Source organism: Ursus americanus, chromosome 23 (assembly GCF_024610735.1).
Source record: "Ursus americanus isolate L20-20 chromosome 23, mUrsAme1.1.p, whole genome shotgun sequence".
NCBI lineage: Eukaryota > Metazoa > Chordata > Mammalia > Carnivora > Ursidae > Ursus > Ursus americanus.
Window position 1 is genome coordinate 20,996,185 of NC_142149.1, and position 19,673 is coordinate 21,015,857.

At 46.5% G+C, this 19,673-nt stretch overlaps 2 protein-coding genes and 1 long non-coding RNA gene across 6 annotated transcripts in view; 1 reads left to right on the forward strand and 2 right to left on the reverse strand.

Moving 5' to 3' along the window:
- The window catches only part of RARA (retinoic acid receptor alpha), a 43,213-nt gene extending 41,112 nt beyond the window's left edge, over positions 1 to 2,101 (reverse strand). The window contains exon 1 of the mRNA XM_045781731.2: positions 1,972 to 2,101. The gene's annotated coding sequence lies outside the window, so the exon portion shown is untranslated. The remainder of the gene's footprint in view (positions 1 to 1,971) is intronic.
- LOC123781947 (uncharacterized) lies at positions 1,772 to 18,918 on the forward strand. Of its 3 annotated transcripts, none has more exons than XR_015721293.1 (4): positions 1,772 to 1,979; positions 4,857 to 5,023; positions 18,263 to 18,354; positions 18,793 to 18,918. It is a non-coding gene; the product is annotated as an uncharacterized LOC123781947 (long non-coding RNA). The 3 variants fall into 3 exon arrangements; XR_006776838.2 differs by having other exon boundaries at positions 18,740 to 18,877; XR_006776839.2 differs by having other exon boundaries at positions 18,696 to 18,827.
- CDC6 (cell division cycle 6) lies at positions 7,109 to 18,889 on the reverse strand. 2 transcript variants are annotated; one of them, XM_045781728.2, is made up of 12 exons: positions 18,750 to 18,889; positions 17,682 to 17,869; positions 15,790 to 16,071; positions 15,466 to 15,665; positions 15,044 to 15,219; positions 14,530 to 14,636; positions 13,944 to 14,083; positions 12,683 to 12,783; positions 11,470 to 11,534; positions 8,820 to 9,022; positions 8,242 to 8,382; positions 7,109 to 7,929 (listed from the first exon to the last, which is right to left on the reverse strand). In XM_045781728.2, the coding sequence occupies exons 2-12, from the start codon at positions 17,854 to 17,856 to the stop codon at positions 7,840 to 7,842; spliced, it is 1,680 nt and encodes a 559-aa protein (XP_045637684.1). In that variant the 5' UTR covers positions 17,857 to 17,869; positions 18,750 to 18,889; the 3' UTR covers positions 7,109 to 7,839. The 2 variants fall into 2 exon arrangements, with proteins under 2 accessions (XP_045637684.1, XP_045637685.1); XM_045781729.2 differs by having other exon boundaries at positions 18,737 to 18,858.
- Positions 18,919 to 19,673: the final 755 nt, after the last annotated feature.

Consider the following 19,673-nt stretch of genomic DNA (forward strand, 5'->3'; position numbering starts at 1 on the left):
TCAGGGGAGAAGGTGTGGAGCCCCAGAGGAAGAAAAGCCTGGTGGAGAGATCTGTCCTCTCTGACCACAGGCTCTCTGGCAACTGCTACCACCTGCATTAGGGTAATTCCACAGCCCTGGGGGGAATGGCCTGCCTGGTTCTGCCACCCCACAGATGGGCAAGGATGGGGGGAAGGAAAGCCAAGGCAGAGAGACTGACCTAGATTTAGGAAGAGAATCCTGTCCTAGAACCCCCTCTTCCTCTCCTCCCCCAGCCATAACTACCATTTGCACTGGGTTGTCCAATACGTTGTCTTACAGGGTCTTTATGGAGGTGTCCCTATCAGGCAAGTGGGGCTTGCTACTGATAGCCACTTTTACAAATGAAGAAACTAAGTCTGCTGTCTTCCTGGTGTTGGCCTCACTGAAATAAATTCTTTTCTTGTCTCATCAAAACAAGAAAGAGAAAGAAAGAAAGAAAGAAAGAAAGAAAGAAAGAAAGAAAGAAAGAAAGAAAGGAAGGAAGGAAGGAAGGAAGGAAGGAAGGAAGGAAGGAAGGAAGGAAGGAAGGAAGGAAAAACTGAGCCTTCAGTATAAATGCACATACCCACTCACACTGAGAATCTCTGCTTCCTGGGTCAAGGGCAGAATTAAGTCTGAAGTCACTCCATTATCCACCCTTTCCTCCAAAACCAACCATTAGGGGCCCCGGGGAGTCATGGAGAAATGCAAAGCACACCCCACACCTCGACAGAGTGACCAGATGGGGACATGCTGCCCACTCCGCCACACAGAGAGCTAGAGGGGTTCCCCCAAAGTGTGGCCAGTCTTTCCTATCACTCTCTTCCCCAGTCAGCTACGCTCAGAGGCGATACACACATTCACACAGTTACTCAGACAAGTCATACACCCCTCCTGCAAACCCACTAAACCAGAATGAGATGCCCTAGGTCTTCCGAGAGCAGGCTTTGTCAGCCCCCCACTGGAGGGAAAAATAAGCCACCGTAAACAGTAGGTGCCATTCAGCCCTTTCCCAGAGAGACGGCAGGAGGGCAGAAACTTCGGGGTAACACCAGGAGCCTGAGGCTCTGAAAGCCAAGAAACCCAGGGAGCTGGCATGGCTGGGTGGCCTCCCTGATCTCGTCCACACCCCCTTCCCCAGCCATCTGGGCTGAGCCTACTCTGGCCTGGGCCACACTCTGGGACCTCTCCCCTTCAATGCACACAGCCACCTTTATCCAAAGCTTATAGATCTTAAACCCACATGGTCTACACACACACACACACACACACACACACACACACACACAGGGCGGCGGGCGGGGGGGTGTCTTTGCAATAGGTGCTGAGGTGTTGGCAGGGATGGGGGCTCTAAGCTGAAAGAACTTTCCCTAGAGGAACAGGTCACCCAAAACCACTCCCAACCTCCACTACCCTCCAGCAATGCCTTTAGCCACCCAAGTGTGAGAGGCGCCTAGAAAGGGGCATTAGTTCCCCTCCAAGGTGAGTAGGGAGCTGGGGGTGGGGTGGGTGGGTACCGAAGTCCCGAGCTCTTGGGGCTGGGAGGCCAGGAGGAAGCAAGAGAGAAATCCTCCGGGGAGCTCAGGTCCCTCTCCGGCTCCCTCCGCGATCGCCCCGGCACTGCCAATTCTCCGGTCGAGGTGAGGTGGGGGAAGGGGCATTAAGCAATACTGCAAAGGAGGGTGCAAGGGCGTGGGGCCTGGGCAGACCTTCCCCCCACTTTCCATTCTTAGCCTGAGATCGGGCAGTGCCTGGGGCGAGTGCAGGAAGGGCGCTGCAGGGCGCGGGGGCTCCGAGCTTTCAGACACCCCACTGTTCCCAGGCCCCCACCTCCCAGGACCACAGTGAGCAGTGGGGGAGGAGGGATGGGGAAAGCCTGAACTGGCGAGAGGGAAACGACCAGATCAGCAGCGGGGACGCCCGGCGGAAGGCGGCCGAGGGGGAATTGGGAAGGGGTGTGCGCGGTCCTACCTGTTCAGGTGCGTGCTGGCAGGGGGGCGATGGGGTTCCCTGGAGAACCGGGGAAGCCCTCTCAGCTCGATTCAGGATTCCCCCCTGCTTCTGGGTTAGGCTGCTGCAAGAGGCACGGGTTCCCGTTGGGTCCTAAAGCCCACTCTCCCAACACTAGGCTCTCCCCGCCCTCTTCCACCAGCCCTGACTGGGTCAGCGGGTGCAGAGCTGACTGATGGGGCAGAAGGAACTCACTGGGAGAAAGCCGGCGATCTGAGTCATGGGCTGGGGGCCGGAACAGCCCTCAGTCTCAAATACACAGCACAGGGATGACTTTAGCAGAGGATAGGATAATATTTGACAGGAGGAAAAAGACATTTCTTCCTGCCCCTGCCCGTCCCCAGCCCAGCAGATGATTTGGGCTTTGGTACTGAAGATAGGGGTTAAGATTTCCTTCCTTATCACTCCTGCTAAGCCGCCTAGCCATTGAGAATTTGGGGATAGAGGCATTCATTTTGGACAGGTGCTCACTCCTATCCTCCCCCTCATAGACCTATCACAGTCTCCAGATCCCTCCCCACTATTCCTAAATACCTAGGAGGCCACCCAGGGGAGGAGGGGGGTGATTCCCACCGCCTCAGCCCCCACAAGTAACAGGGCAATGAGACATGGATGGCAGTTGGAAACTGGTAGAGATTCATACCCTGGCGGGAGTGTGTGGACCTGGGAGTGCGTTGAAGGGGGCAGACATGCGCATATAGGTGAGAGTGTGAGCAGGTGGAGCTGGGGGACTTTGGTTATACCCATCACCAGTGGAAGAACGAGATGCAGAACTTAGGGGTCAACTAGTGACCTATTGCCACTACCCAGCCCTGAATAGGATCCTGAAACTTTACCAGAATGAATATGGACGGTGAAGAGACAGAATATTTTCCCAGGTACCATTTGGGATAAATATAGGGGGCGGAGGGGCCTCTTTGCACAATTAGATCCACATCAAGGTTACAGACCCAGTTTAAGACTGGCGATCTTCTCGGTAGCTCAAAAGGAGGCACTGGGGTTTGGGCCTGGTGGGCGGGAAAAGGCGGATGGGAGGTCCGCAGAGGGCCGGAGTGAGAATATTTTGCAAGGAGAGTTGCACAGATCTCCCGCAGTGGCAGAGGAGGGCAAGTGTCATGGGGTGAAGGGCCAGGGGAAGTCAGGGATGATTCGAGGGCAGGGAGAAAGCATGGCCTCTTCCTAGAAGGGGAGAGGGCAGAAGTGGGATCCACCTCTTTCTCTGACTTTCAGGAAGAACTGAGGAAAGGAGCTAGACAGGAAGGATGGAGGCCCCAGGGTGGAGTCCATGGGGTGAGCTCAGGTCAAGCCTTTCTCCCTAACGTGCCTCAGTTCCCTCCCAGCTGTTAACCAGGACTCGGTTCTTCCCAGGCAGTTAATGAGTGTTTACAAAAGAACTTGGAGATCCTCAGATCTCAGCTGGGCCGCCACTACAGTTATAAAGCCCAATAAGGGCCGAGTGTTACTTGGAGAGGGGAATAGGGCAACAGGGAAACAGACTACTCTCTTACAAGCTAAGGATAAAACCGAGCTCAGAGAGGAGCACAAGCCTCAGCTGCCACAGGATATTCTGGTGCCCAGGGATGGAGGTCATGCACCCCACTACCTCCAACCACCACCAAAGGCTGGCCTCCAGCTAACTGCAGGCAGAACCCAGACTAGCAGCTGGTCTTCATTAACTCTAGCTTTTTCTCACCCCCCACCGCGAACCCATGGCTTCTACAGGCCTAGGCTAGAGGGGGCTGCCCTAGTCCGACCTTGTAGCTGACTTGGGGGGGGGGGGTGCACCGCACCAAAGGCCAAGTTACCAGCTGAAAATAAAGTAGAAGCAAGATTCCCTTTCCCCATTAGGAGCAAGGAGAGAGGAAAGAAAGGAGTGTGGGGGTGAGAGGGTGGAGGTGGGGGAATTTAGGGCAAACAGCAGGCAGTGAAGTCAGCTGGATTGAGGCCCAGAAACCCCCACACCCTGGGGCCAAGTCTTACTCCAGCTTTGCTTTCAGCTTGAGTCTTGGCTAGGCCCCAAACTAGGGAAGGCCCTGGCTGCCCCTTTCCGCCTCCCTACCCCCACCCTTATTAAATACACATTTTATCTCTCAGCATCTTCATTATCTTAACTGAAGGAGACAAGCAGTGGATGGCGGCAGCGGAGAGCGTCGGGAGAGGGGGGCGGTGTGGGCAGCAGGCGCACCCTTGTTATAAAGTGCTGATCTAGCTCTTTCAGGCAGTGTGGGAAACAGAGGAGGGATCAAAGAGAGGGAGGCTGATTCAGAACTCAATTAGAGCTTTTTTAAAAAGGAGCTGGCTCTCTCCTTTCGCCAGTCTTCAGACAGCCTCTACCCAGGCCCCTTGCACCCAATTAGCTTCTACTGCCAGTGCCTTGGGGCTGGGGTTGAAAATCAAGGGAGGCCAGAGGGCACACCTTCTCCCCCTACAGAATGCACTTCTGAGAAGAGGGAGACCTGCACTGTCTGCAGCTTTACAAGAGGATGTATTAGAGGGCCCCTTACATTTTCAGGAGGAACCCGAGATCACAACTTTCCTCAAGAGTTAAAAAGTGGGACACTAAAGGTGTGCTCCTCCCCGATCCGATCCCTTACCAACTAGAGGCACAGCTTCTGGCCGGTCCCTAAGGACACAGGAACCTCCAGACAGGCCCCCATCTTTCCAGCCCATAGGCAGGACTAGGACTCTCTCCCCAAACCCGAGGCTTCCTGGGAGCAACACGGAAGTTGCCTCAAGCAAAATGCCACTACATCAGAGGGAGCGATGGGTACGCGTTTGCGAGGCCAATAAACGCTCCACAATGTGTCAAGACACATCTTGTAAGATGGAGCACCCTTCCTTTGCAGGGGCCCGCTCCACCTCCGTGCAGAAACACCAGCAACGTGTAGCTCCCCATGAGAACGGCCCGGAGATGGAGGGAAAGGCAGCACCTTTCTCGGTTCATTCAACAATCATTTACTGAATACCTACCAGGTCCCGGACCCTGTCCTGAGTGCTGCGGACACACACAAACGTAAGTAACATCTCAAACTTGGCTCTTTCTTTTGGTTTCCCTTGGTAGTCAAGGCGACATGTCTCAATAGATATTTTTGAAAATCCCCAAGATATATCCCTTACAGATCCTCCCTTCCAGGTCTCACTGGTAGATCTTAAAAGGGCACTTAATAAAGGCAGGGAGTAAAGGAACGGGGGTGGGGGTGGGGGTAGCAAATAGAGCTCTGCCAACATTTTTGATCTCTGGGAAGCCTGGACCTCACACATCTTGCCAGTTAGTTATCTAGCCACAGGCAAGTCTTCGCTGAGCCAGAAATGTCAGTGGCAGCTCTGGGGTTGAAACTCACACCAATTTTATTGTGTCTATGTTCTTTCCATGGCAATACCCACTAACACTCTATGGAAGCTTCATCTGCTTCTTTGAAGAAATATAAATCAGGATATAGACACACAGCCTACCACCTTCAAGAGGAAGAATGTGGGTCAGCATCTTCGCCTCTACTCCATGTGAAACAGGCTACGATCCTGGCAGAAACTAGTAACCACAAGCCCAGCCCAGCCCTCTAAAAATCCCACTACCTTCCCATAGCTCTCAGCTTCAGTGGGAAAAGCCAGCAAGGAAAGGACTTTTCTTCCTCTTCTCGGTCTGCGCCCCGGCTGTCTGAATTACACTTAAGACTCTACTGACAAACATACATCAGCTTTTGCTCCCACAAGGGCAGCAGAAGCCAAGCAGGGACTCTAAGTCTGCTTCACGCATCATTGACAGAACCAACCCTGTTCCAATTGCTGAAGTCTTAAGAGCAGCAATGACCTAGAAATTGACAGTGGGGGGAGAACTGAGGGAAAGGAAACTAACCACCCAGTACAGAGAAAACCCTATTTCCAAATACCAGGGGAAAGGGAGAGAAAAGAGGTAGAGGGGAAAGAAATTTGGCCCTTTTGAATCTGCAAATGCGATCTTGGCTCCGAGCCATGGAGGATACATAGCAGCCCCACTGCGAGTCAAGCCATGTTCCTGACTCAAGCCCTAAGTTAAGAGGAAGGCGCCAAGCCTCAAACACAACGAGGTGGGGAGGCCGCTCCTTTCTGGGCAGGATCCTACTGTGGACACAGAACAGACAGCAGCTGCCCACAGTGTGGAAACAAACTGTAAAGCAGTCACGTCTCTTAAGGCTGCAGCATCCAATAAAATGTAATTTAAATCAAGCCCCGCATCTGTTCTCAATCCCATTCAGTCTCTGCTTTCCATCAGCCTTCGGACAATCTTTGCAATTATGCTTGTTAACCCTTGTAGCCCCAGACACTCTCGGGCTTCTAGGTATGGAACTGTGTTTTCCACTCACAAGTGACCCTCCGAGGGAGTGAGCGCTCTAGTCAGGGTGAGAAGGCGAGAACGACATTCCGATTCAGACTCAGCCTCCACTGCAGACTCTGCTCTACCACACCCGCTGGCCGGTGGTGTTCATTTCAGAGGGCTCCCTCTGCGTGTCCTGCTATCCCATACCATCTGCTGCGGCCCAGATCACATTGCAGGGATACAGTGGGCAGCATGAATGAAACAGTGGCCAACAGATCATTTGTACAATATCAGGTTCCTAAACTCAAGTCATGTCAGAGAGGCCAAAGAGCTCAGGGAGCAGCACAGACTTGGTCACTGGTCTCGGACCCTTCCTATCACACATGGTTTGCATTCCAAGCATCTGCTTGAGTTATAAAAGTAGAGCAATCTTCCCAAAGGATCAAACTTAATTTTTCTCTCCCTTCCCTCAAAACTACCCCAGCCCCACTGCCTGCATTTTCAAGGCCGTCAGTGTTATCATGGTGCCCTCTGGTGTCCCCGCCACAAATTACTATTGAATGCCACTGGAAACCAAACCCAGAAAAGGGGAGACTTGAGTAGCCATATGGATTAATTTATCTAATAAGACTGGAAAAATCTGAGGTTTAGATGAAAATCCAACCCCAAATGAAGGCATCTGGAAACCAGTGGATTCATCTGAGGGCGGCTAAGACTGTGCGACAGTTTGGGGAGAAATTTTCACATTGTTTGCTGAAAGTCTGAGCTCTCTTGAAATGTACGTGCTTAAAAAGACAAAGAATGCAACTTGGAAATAAATATATTCACAATCTGTACAGTCACATTCTTTCTACCACCCCCGCAACCTTGGGAGTGCCCCAGAAACTCAATGAGTCTTTAAAATGTCACAATGTGGAAGTATGTGCAACGCGAACACAGTATACTCCAAAAAGAAATTCTTCGATCAAAATGTCCCCCAGATCTCCATGTAGACTTGCTTATTTTCCTGGAATGTCCTTTTTCATTCTTCTTACTCTAGCCCCAAAGTTCTTTAAGATACATCAATGCTTGAAGAGACTAAGAGGTAAATACAGACACATTCCACCACATAAATCCTGTGTACTATAATGTAAGCATACTGGTTAGAGACACACAAGAGGTGGAAGTAGTGAATATAATTAAAAAGAGTCTACTTGGTGATTTTTAATGCATAAAAATAAGACCCCAAATTATCATTCAGTGTTAATATTCATGAATCTATAGATTAAAATATATCCGTTTCACATTACAAAAGGCCATCTTTAGGGGCACCTGGCTGGCTCAGTCAGAAGAGCATGCAACTTCTGTTCAAGCCCCATGTTGGGTGTAGAGATTATGTAAGATAAAATAAAAATTAAAAAAAAAAAAAAAAAAAAAAAAAAAGGTCATATTTGTTTTCAGACCTGAATGGATAAAGTACTAAAATGAAGACTCCGGAACTCTCAAAACGCCAGCTGGACACTTGCGGGTAGCATATTAGCCTAAGAGAAAAGAAGTTAAGGCAATCCAGTAGCTAAGATATTTCCAATTAAAGCTTTGTCTTTAAGAGCATGCTCTACTTCCTTCTCTTCAATCTTCAAAGACACCTGGAAAGAAGAGAAACGGACTTTTCATGGTGGAGAATTCACAAAAGCCAAGCTTTTATTACATGAACTTCTACCATGTTGAACTTCTGTCCCAAGAGGCAAGCAAGTTAAACGCTGCTTTTTCAATGGCCTGCAGAAAATATCTCATTCATACCACAGTCCCATCCTCACAGATCCTAAACTCCACCTAACAAAAAACAAATTGTTTACCTAACTGTGGTCATACTTACAATCTTTACTTTAGCAAAAAAAGATAAGCTCTCCAAAACAGGGCAATTAAAAGCATTGTCACAAAGAAGCAGTTAGTTGTACCTTTGTGAAGCGGGTTTCCTTGTTTTTCTTTAATCCTAAAATGCCCCTGGCCTCCAAGAGCCCTGAAAGTGACAAACACTCTGACTGGTCCACCGCTGCCACCTGTTGTTTTCGACAGACGTTACTATAGGCTTCGTATAACTGGAGTAAACAAGGGAGAACACAAAAGTTGTTTAAAAGTTCTATCTCTTGTAGTCTTACAGTCTTTTTAAAAAATGTGAATTTGCATTTATAAAAGTTATCTGAATACTGCAATTTTTCCCTCTTTTCCATAAAATCCTTGAACAGGCATTCTGTAGATACTGCCAAAACCTCTCCCGTCAGGCAGGAGAGGAGCTTTACATGTTTCATAGGAAAAGGTAGAAATGAAGGGGAGGAGATGAATGGGAAATTCTCAACCACAACCCAAGGGAAATAAAATCAGTTGCCTTTTTTATGGGACCAGTATTTATTCTTCCTTTCAAAAACCCACTTTTAATTCCTATCAGTTGGAGCATGATAGGCCCTTTGGACAACATCTGCTCTGCAAAGCATACTCATCTCTACCCCAGTTCCATCTGCTGAGATTCTCAACTCACCTTCCCCAGAGTGACCTCTTTGATTTTCAGCTGCCGGGTCAAGAGCAGCAAAGAGCAGACCAAGATCTTCTGCTGAAGAGGGAAGGAATCTTGTGCTCCTTCTTTGCTCAAAGTCATTCTGTTACCATCAACTTCTGAGATAACTTGAGATATGTGAATAAGACCAACCCGCTTGGGAACCAGTGACTCAGAGGGTGACCTGCCTAAAAAGTAAATAAATCAGGCTTCATTAGATTTTTAAAATATTGTGTGTACTGAGACAGATGATACTAAGTTTTGGGGGAAGAAAATTCAAGTGCAGTCATGTGGTGGCAAAGCAGAGGTTCCAACTCTGTAACCAGAAGTCAAAGGATGAGAGACAGTGCTATCTTCAGAAAGATGATGACTTGGAAAATAGGGTTATCTGTTTTTTCTGCGTAGAATGTAGGCTATTTTGTCCTGCAGAACGCAATTTCATGTCAGAGAGACAGAATCCATCTCATGAAAGAATAAGGACGAGACAGAGGACTACAGTATTCCGCCTTGGAAATTCCCAATATCTTGAAGATGAAAAAGTACAGAACCCTGAAGCGAAGATGATTGTGCCTGGTAATTAAGAAAGGAAAAAAAGTTGTAAGAATTACCTAATAGTTTCAAATGAGTGGCTAACTGTGGATAGTAAAGTGAATCCTACATAAGTCCTCTAGATAGCTTCCCCAAATGACCTTTGAGGTTTGGTTCACTTGCCTAAGACGATCCACGACAGAGCAACACTTGAGAAAATGTCATTGGATATCTTAGCAGATAGCACCATCTCAGAGGCCGGAGGTTGGGGAACTGCCAACAAGATGCCTAGGACTATGGCCTCATTGTTTGAAGATGCATGAATTGCAAGACAGAGAAGGGATTTGCTCTGTAACAACCTTTGCCTAAGCTACTTCCTCAGACTACGTGCAGTTGCCCCAGAGCAATCTGCTTCTATTTCATTACCATAACTGGGATGTTGCAAATAACTAAAAGTAGTGGAAAAACTAGAGATCACTGATCAAGTAGCAGAACCTTCAAGTTGAAAGGAATTTAGAGGTCTCTTCTTGCTCCCTACCCAAAACAATCCCAACTAGTGATCATCTATCCAGCTTTTGTTTGTGAATATCTTCAAAGCTAGGGAACCCACCTATGTGTCAAAGAAGCCGTCCTGGGGTGCCTGGGTGGCTCAGTCAGTTAAGTGTTGACTCTGGATCTTGGCTCAGGGTCGTGAGATCGAGCCCTGCAGTGTGGAGTCTGCTTAAGATTCTCTCTCTTACTCTGCCCTTCCCCGCTTGTGGATTCCCTCTCTCCCCTTCTCTTAAAAAAAAAAAAAAAAAGTGCCTTCTTACATTTAGTTGAAGTCAGCCTCCATATAGCTTTCTAGAACCATCAAAAGCCAATCACACATACCAGAGGTCGAAAGATAGGAATTAGGTTAGTCTAATAATTTATGCCAGAAACTTACAACCTCCTTTAGCTATGTGTGTGCCAGTGGTGCTCACAGGGGCACTGACAAGCCTAAAATGTCATTGGTAGGAGAAAAAGGAATAATTTGAAAAGTTAAAGAGAAACCAGTATCTAATCCATGCATTGGTATATATTACCTACCATTAGCCTAAGCACTCAGTTTGGCTACTTGTGTAATATTTTTATTAATTTTCTTTCAACAAACTGATAAGAAAGAAAGGAAGAAAGAAAAGAAAAAAGAAAAGAAAAGAAGAGAAGAAAGGAAGAAAGAAAATGTTTTCTGTGGAACTACAGTGCTAGAAACAATTTTGATAACTCTCAACCAGTGGAGTGAAAGAGGAAAGAAACAATCAAATCAGACTGTCCTGTTTCTAAAGATTAACACTGGATATTAAATACTGACAAGATATGTAGTTCATGGCCATTTTACATCTGCCATGACTAAGAGAACAAGGCTAACGGAAAGGAAAATAATTTTGTCATTTTTATAACAGCCTACTGTAGCAATATCATCTTTGCACCTCCACCCTCCCAGACTTGTCTGAAGGCTTGAGATATCCCAAGTTGAACTGGATTCTCTCACTGTCCGACTCTTATTTACTTTCCTCTCACCTACATCAAGACCTAAAGTGGGGGCGCCTGGGTGGCACAGCAGGGGCGCCTGGGTGGCACAGCGGTTAAGCGTCTGCCTTCGGCTCAGGGCGTGATCCCAGTGTTATGGGATCAAGCCCCACATCAGGCTCCTCCGCTATGAGCCTGCTTCTTCCTCTCCCACTCCCCCTGCTTGTGTTCCCTCTCTCGCTGGTTCTCTCTATCTCTGTCGAATAAAAAAAAAAAAAAAACAAAAAAAAAAACTAAAGTGAACTCAACAGAAGAACCCAGAGAGAAGCTGATCAAGCCTTACCGTCCACAATGTTCATTTCTAGAGCTTAGAAAGAAAACTTACTATGATCCAGCCTTTTATGTAACACCCCGGGGAATGTGTATCCAGCAATGCAAGGACTATAGTACAGACAGGCCAGATTGAAGTAAAATAGATGAAATTGACAAAAAACACAGACATACAGAAAAGGGTAAGCATGGATTTAACTATGGTCATTTCATCTTTCTACCTCTTTCCTCAGAAAAGTTAAGCTTCCAATTATAAAGGAAGATGGGAAAGAGATAAACTACTTACATTCAGACAGCGGTTTGAGGACAGTCTGGCTTTTGACATCGGACTCTACAATTTCAATAGCTCTCCTATAAAAAAAATATTTCTAAAATTAATTTAGGCTGAGCCAAACCAAACACCACACCAAACCACCAAGTTCAAAAACAGACACATGTTTTATAATTTTAAAGCCCCCAAACAAAACTGGTTTATGTCTCAGCTAAAGGGGACTTAGTTGCCTTGAAATAATTCATGGACCAGGGAATCGGAGAGACTTTCAACACTATATGGTTTCCTCTTAATAGATGCCAAGTAGGTCATCATACATTAAGCCAATAATAACATTTTGAAGGAGGAAAAAATATCATGGATAGGAGAGAGGCTATGTGGGTGGGTGACTGCCTACAGAGAGCCAGTACCACCCATACACACTGGACCTAAAAGGGGAGTCCTCAGTTCTATATTCATATGATATGCGTAGGCTAAACCACACCAGCCTACATGACTATTGCTCATAGCTGCAGTCTTTACTCAAGTAGTTTGCTGACTAGGGGAAACTTTCAAATCCAGGATCATGCCATCTAGCAATAGGAAGAGCTTACTCTCCACTGCTGTCTCCAAAGCACTTTGCCCACAGGAAGCCATAAGCCAGACCTGGATCTTTTGCATGGCAGTAGGGGGAGGTTGGACCAGCGGGCCAGCACAGCAAGTATCATTTTAATGGACCCAGTGTCCCTACTGGGAAGGAAGGAATTTCATCAGTCAACACAGAGGCTTTCCCCAGCAGGAGGGGCAGAGGATGGGAAGGGAGAGAGAGGTCTGGAGTACAAGTGTGGGGGACCACCAACCGGAGGAAGGGGTGCTCACAAAAGCAAAGGAAGGAAAAAAAGTCTAAAGGCAAAGATGGTTCAGGTCCATAAATAAACCTGCTTGAGACCAGCTAATGGAAAAGTAAACTGGAGTCTTTTTTAATACAAATGTAATTAACCAATCTATAATCACCACAGGGAGTGCCAGCAACATCTCATTTGTTTCTCCCTCTGTAGGTAATGGACTGATAATGTTTCAGACATTAACACGGTGGAAATGCAGAGCTCCCCACTGAGAAACAAGTCCTCCTTTCTGAGTGTAAAAAGTGGCAGAATGCGGCCTCTTAAGCCACATTCACTTGAGTTACACGAGACAATTAACAGCATTTCTTTTTTTAATAAAAGCAGCCAACAGTGCCATAACTCACCTGCAAACATCTAGCGCTTTTCGAACATCTCCTGAAAGAGCAGAGACTTTTCGGGCACAGAACTGAATTGCAGCATTGTCCAGAACCTGAGCTCTAGATACCTTTGGAAAGACATATGAGATGACAGCATGAACTATAAGGTTCTCCCTCTCTGTAATTTAGGTCCCAGACATAAATATTTTCACATTTCAAGTCTAAACTTGACCGGTCACCCTTTAGGTCCAAGAGATGCCTTTTCTGCTCACAAATAAATGGAAATTTCACACATTTAAACATTTTGTAGGCATGTGGTAGAGGCTCACGAATGGCAAAAAAAAGCAAACAGAAATTAGCAAAACTAAACTGAAATCTATTTGGTCATTTTCCAAAGAAACGGGCCCTATTGTTACAGGCCATTATAAAAGTATTGAGGGGCACCTGGCTGGTGCAGTAGGAAGATGATGTGACTCTTGATCTTGGGGTTGTGAGCTTGAACCCCACGTTCGGTGTAGAGATTACTAAAAACAAATAAACTTAAAAAGGGGGGGGGAGTATTGAGTGATTCCTCTCTTTAAAAAAAAAAAAATTTATTTGAGCGCTCCCATGTACCAAAGTGGGGTGCCAGACAGGAGCAGAGGGAGAGGGACAAGCAGACTCCACACTGAGCCTGAAGCCTGATGCAGAGCCCCGTAGGGGGCTGGATCTCACGACCCTGAGATGGTGACCTGAACCGAAATCAAGAGTCAAAGGCTTAATCAACTGAGCCACCTAGGCACCACACCTCCCCTTTCAAAAGTAGGCTCCCTGCCCATCGTGGAGCCCACTGTGGGGCTTGAACTCAATACCTCTGCGATCAAGACCTGAGCTGAAATCGAGTGGGGTGTTTAACTGACTGAGCTACCCAGGTGCCCCTCCTCTCTTCTTTTTATTCCAACACTGAAGTATTGAATAAATGGAGCTTTGGGTGGAAATTCATATAAAAATGTTCTCACAATGGCCCGCAGGAACTCCCTGCTGAGGAAAGCAATCTAAGCAAAATAAATAAATAAATAAATATTTAAAAAAATTAACTTTAAAAAAATTTAAATAGGCTCCCCACCCAGTGTGGAGCCCAACAGAAGGCTTGAACTCACAACCTTAAGATCAAGACCTGAGCTGAGATCAAGAGTCAGATGCTCAACTGACTGAGCCACCCGGGTGCCCCTCTAAGCAAAAATATTTCAGGATTGTTAGGTTTTCCCATCCAAGGGACACATAATGCGGTACAATGGGTGGCACTTACCAGATCAAGCCGATCCTGCAAGATAGCGGCTATCTGATTTTTGGTATAAGGTGGGAAGTTCAACAGCCGAGGCTTACATTTTTCTCTAGCTTGAAGCCTCGGCAAAATTCTGTCTGTGAGATCCAAGGTATTAGCAATACCTGAGAAGGAGATAAATATTACCAATCATCACGGTCAAGTCATCTCAAAGGAAAATTAAACCCCCTGAAAGCTGAATACAATTTCCAGTTATAACCCAGCATTCTAACTGTTGCTTCCACTTGCCACCTCACGCCCACCCCAACACTTATTAGGTTAGATGAACATAGTCATTTTAGAATGCTCTTTTCAAGTTAGGTTTAGAATTGTTCACTGATAAGCAGGACCAGATACTCCAAAAATCAACTGTCTCTGAAATGAAGTATTATGTCATTTTTATTTAGACTTAACAAAGTTGAGTTTAGATTAAAACTATTATTTTATAGTAATTTTTTCATTTTGATAAGGAAGCAGAAAGCTGGCTTAAGATAAAATAGGTGATAAGATGAAGCGATTACAAAAAGAATTCTTTAGACCCATCCTGTAACATTAGCCACTGAGCACTAACCAATCAGCACCAATCGAGAATTGCTTAGCCATGGCCACTCGAACAGCGTGTACAATACATCCTGCCCTTTGCTGTCCAGCTGATCCACCTCGTCCAGCACCAACACACTACGTATAAAGACAAACAATTAGTATCCATGTTCACCTTCCTAACTCTCCCATCTGTTAGATCTGGGCTGACTCCAGGTCACATTCCTACAGCTGACACCAGTTTGAAGGTCCTAGTCTGTCCTCTCTCCAGTCCCTGTTACAATGATACCCCCACCATCACACAAAAGTAAGATACAGGTTTTTCAAGCAATTAGTTTAAGAGCATTTTTTTTTCCAATTTAAAATTAGAAGTTGTATTTTTCCTCTTCTCTTTCCCTTTAAGCATATGTAACTACCTCTTGTACAGCAAATACAGGAAATGTTCATTTCTTGTACAAACTGATAAATTCAAGAGACTAGAATGTGAGTTTGTGGGCAGCAGACCTTGCAGATTTTCACAGAACATGCAGCAGAGCAGTACTTACATCATGGGGCCCTTCTCTGCAGTCATATGGTTTTCCAGTTTCTTCATCGTGTCCTTCCCAGCTGGCCTGGATACTTCTTCCTGATAAATCTCCTGAGCAATAGCTGGGAATACAGCCTGGGCACTCCTCAAGGACATGCAATTCAGCATGATAGTTTTAAAGCCTTTCAGTTCCTTCTAGAAAAATGCAAACATGAAAGATATTTCCCCCTCAGATAAAGGTTTGATGGAACCTAGTCTTTGAGGAGTTAACAGCATATAAGAGAATAAGCTCTACTTTCATTTGGAAAGATTTAGACAATGAAACTAAAAACATCTTATTTGAGGGGATACTTCAATCCCCTAAGCACGTCTACCTTTCTTAACCCTTAATAACCAAATGTCATTTTAGCAAGAGCACCATATTTCAGACTCTCAGTGTACCTTGAGGTCTTGCAGAATTCGGCTTAAGCAGGCAGTTTTTCCAGTTCCAGGAGCACCAGAAAGATAAAGACTTCCAGCTTTTTTCCCACAGATGTGCTCCCTCAGGAAATTCCTGATGACATTCATCTCCTTTTCCCTGGCAGGCAGCCGGTCCGGGACAGCTGTATTCAGGACCAGCTTTGCTTGTTGGTAGCAAGTGCCTGTGTCAGATGTGAAAGGACAATTAGATACAACAGAGGTGACTGAGAAGATCCACTGGGTTTCATTTGGGGTCACCAGCCTTGTTTACAAGGCTGCATTAACAGTTGCCATGTAAGAACGAACCTTCTTGCTTGAACAGTCTCACACATGCAGATTCTTTCTCCAGTGGACATCTCTGCTCAGAATTTGTTGTGATCTCTTGATCTTTACGAACTGAGGAAAGGATTTTGTTTTGGTGAGCTCTGGCTTGTTCTCTTTTGCTAGGAGACTTAACTGTCAGCTGATTGTCGAATACCAATCTGCGCCCCTTAGGTGAACGTGAGCAAGGGGGGCCATTCTCTTTCTTGCCTTGCTTTGGTGGAGAACAGGGTGGTAAATGGGGAGTGTTGCACAGATTGTCATCACCTGAAATATATTAAAATCAAAACATGGTCATTCATAGTAGCGGACAGTAAAAGGACTTGCAAAGATCTCTGCTATTCCCAGAAAGAGGCAAATTTCTTTCTTTCTTTTCTTTCTTTCTTTCTTTCTTTCTTTCTTTCTTTCTTTCTTTCTTTCTTTCTTTCTTTCTTTCTTCCTTCCTTCCTTCCTTCCTTCCTTCCTTCCTTCCTTTCTCTTTCTTTTTCTCTCTCTCCTCTCCTCTCCCCTCCCCTTCCTCCCTCCTTTCTTTCTTTCTTTCTTTCTTTCTTTCTTTCTTTCTTTCTTTCTTTCTTTCCTTTTCTAAAGATTTTATTTATTTGAGAGAGAGAGCGCAATCGGCGGGGAGAGGCAGAGGCAGAAGCAGGCTCCCAGCTAAGCAGGGACCCCCCATGTGGGGCTTGATCCCAGGACCCCGGGATCATGACATGAGCTGAAGGCAGACTCTTAACTGACTGAGCCACCCAGGTCCCCCAGGAGGCAAACTTCTTCTTTTCCTTTTTTTTTTTTTTTTTTTTTTTAAGATTTTGTTTATTTGACAGAGAGAGAGACAGCCAGCGAGAGAGGGAACACAAGCAGGAGGAGTGGGAGAGGAAGAAGCAGGCTCGCAGCGGAGGAGCCTGATGTGGGGCTCCATCCCAGAACGCCAGGATCACGCCCTGAGCCGAAGGCAGACGCTTAAAGACTGAGCCACCCAGGCGCCCCAGGAGGCAAACTTCTATAGTCAAAACCACCAAAACAGAATGCCTCTCATCTAGAAGCAATTATTGGCCACCAGATGGCACCACTGAATCTTACAACTATTTGGTAGAAAGCAAAGGGGTTTGGTGGGATGAAAATTCTTAAGATTGTTCTAAAATAAGGTTTCTCAATCTTGGCACCATTGGGATGTTGGACCAAATAATTCTTGTTGGGGGCCATCCCATGCATTGTAAAATGTTTAGCAGGATCCCTGGCCTTTTTATCCACCATTCCAGTAGCACTCCCTCAGTTGTGACAACCAAAAATGTCTCCACATCACCCTTCATTAAAAACAAATGATCTCGGCTCCTGGATGGCACAGTCGGTTAAGCGTCTATCTTCAGCTCAGGTCATGATCCCAGGGTCCTGGGATTGAGTCCCCACTGGGCTCCCTGCTCTGCCCCTCACCCCCGCTTGTGGTTGCTCTCTCTTGCAAAAATAAATAAGTAAAATCTTTAAAAACAAAAACAAATGATCTAAAACAAAAAAGGATTACCAACCAGTGTTCTAAAACAAGAATATCACCTGCTTCTCTTAATTTCACCACTAATGAGGTGAAAGCTTCAAAATACAAGACAGCTAACTGCAAAGTCATTTAAAACACTGACAGAACTAAGTTCAAAGTTAAGGAATTGAACACCAGAACTGTGAAGCAGTTCAGAAAGAGATCTCAACAAGTGGCTTAACTCTGAAGTTCAGTAAATGAACTCAGCAATCATTCTGAAAATAACCAAAGTGACAAAGTGGTCTTACCTGAACTTATTAGGAAGCTGCTTCAAAGGACTAGGCATCTTATTATTGAGGAAAGAGAGGTCAACAGCTACCAAAAAGTTGTACTTATTTAACGGATAGCTTACCCAGACGTTTTCTGGGGCTGAGAGGCAGAATTTTTACGGAAGAACAGGGGGTGGCCTGGACATTGGTCAGTTCTAGTTTGGTGTCGCCGGAGTTTTTAGCTTTGTCCAATGTCCGAGACAGCTTCTTTTTTGGAAAACTGATTGTAACCTGTGACTGGGATCGGGTTCGAGGCATGATGGCAACACGGCTGGGTACAAAAAAGAGAACAGGACAGCCAGTCAATATGTAAGAGTGAAGGAAAAATAGCTAACATGGAATTTATACCAATGATCAGCATTTCATAAGTAAATTCTAACAATATTTTAGCACTCAATTCTGCTTCATAGCCAAATCTGAGCAATAATAACACTTATTGTCTACCTACTATGTGTAACGCTGTTGTTATAAGCACTTTACTTTTATTTTATTCTTTTTTTTTTAAAGGAATCTCTGCACCCAACGTGGGAGTCAAACTCACAACCCCGAGATCATGAGGGGAACCCTCTACCGACTGAGCCAGCCAGGCTCCCCTTAGGCACCGACTCATTTAAGTTTTACAACTACCCTAGAGGTCCACACTCTTATTATCCTTATTTTACAGATGAGAAGACTCGGAGGCACAGAGGCCCAAAGTCATAGCAAACCAGGCATTCTGGCTCCAGAGCTCAAGTTCTTAACCACTCGAGTGATGCAGTAAGTTTATCTTAATAGATTTCTACAGGACTTCTGATTCCCTCACTCCAGGCACGGGGTGTGCCTTTATCACCAGTTTAGCCCAGCACCCTGCCACATTTACGGTCTGCCCTCCGCCCGCACTCGGTCCCCACCCCACACCCTCCCAACCCCACCCCGGAACATCTCCCTCCTACAACATTCAGCCCCTTTATTCCACGCACGACTGCCAGCCTACTCCTTCCCTTACCCGGACCTCAGACCTCCGGCGATCTGAGCTCGTCTCCCCTCACTTCACCTTGGGCCTCAAGGGAGGCAGCGGCCCTCGCCTTAGCCCCTCTCCCAACTCTGCTGCCTCCCAGACCCTAGGCCTCCCCAGGCAATCCTCTGCTTTCCACCTTACAAGGCTGAGTCACCTCAGTGCCGGCTCTTCCTCACGTCTCTCGCACACGGCTTCAGGGATTCTTCAGGTCAAGCTCCCGAATAAACTACACACCAGCAGCAGTAAAGCCCAGCCGCGCTCGCGCCAAATCTACAAGGCCCCAGCTTTACCGCCTCCCGCCAAAGGCAGACCAGGCTTCTGATTGGCTGTCGCTAGAGACCCGCGCGCCTTGGCCAACGCCCCCTCCCTCGCGTCCAATCCAGTTGGAAGGACCACAACCAATAAGAGAGCCCCAGGTCTCCGAGCCATCGTGAAGCCACGCCCACCGAGCTGAGAGGGATTCTACATCCGGGGCCTCCGCAGAGAGACGCAAGGTTGCAGAGGGCGCGATTCTGGGTAGGACGAACCAGGATCGCCGCAAAAGGCAGCGGGAGATGTAGTCTTAGCTGCACGCGACTCTGTTTCCACGCCCTTCTTCCTGGGAGGTTCAGAGGTGTGGTTGTGCCTTCTCGCGGCCAGACGTATCCATTTTCATTACCCTAATGGGATACATTTTCAGCGAGCTACCATGTAACACCTATCATTCGGGGGGGCGGTTCTGAGTGCCAGGCAGAATACCAGGAGCTTATTTACCTAATGTTCAACCCTGCAAAGCACAAAGCCACCGTGCGGAGGGCTAATTAGAGGTCATAGCATCTTGGTGGCAGTGAAGAGCCTAGGACCCAGACTTCCTGACACCCAGGGTTTTTTTGTAAAGTTCTACACATACACAAAGAAATACACTACACTTCATCACACTATCTCCCTGCTTTGTGTTTCAAAGGTAAGAAATAGGGCCAGGTCTTTGCTTTTGTTAAAAATAAAAATAACATTCTGTGCCCCTTATCATTAATTCCATTAATCCACACATTGTGGGGAGTTGAGAGAATTATGGCCTCTTAATTTTAAAACCTTGTTT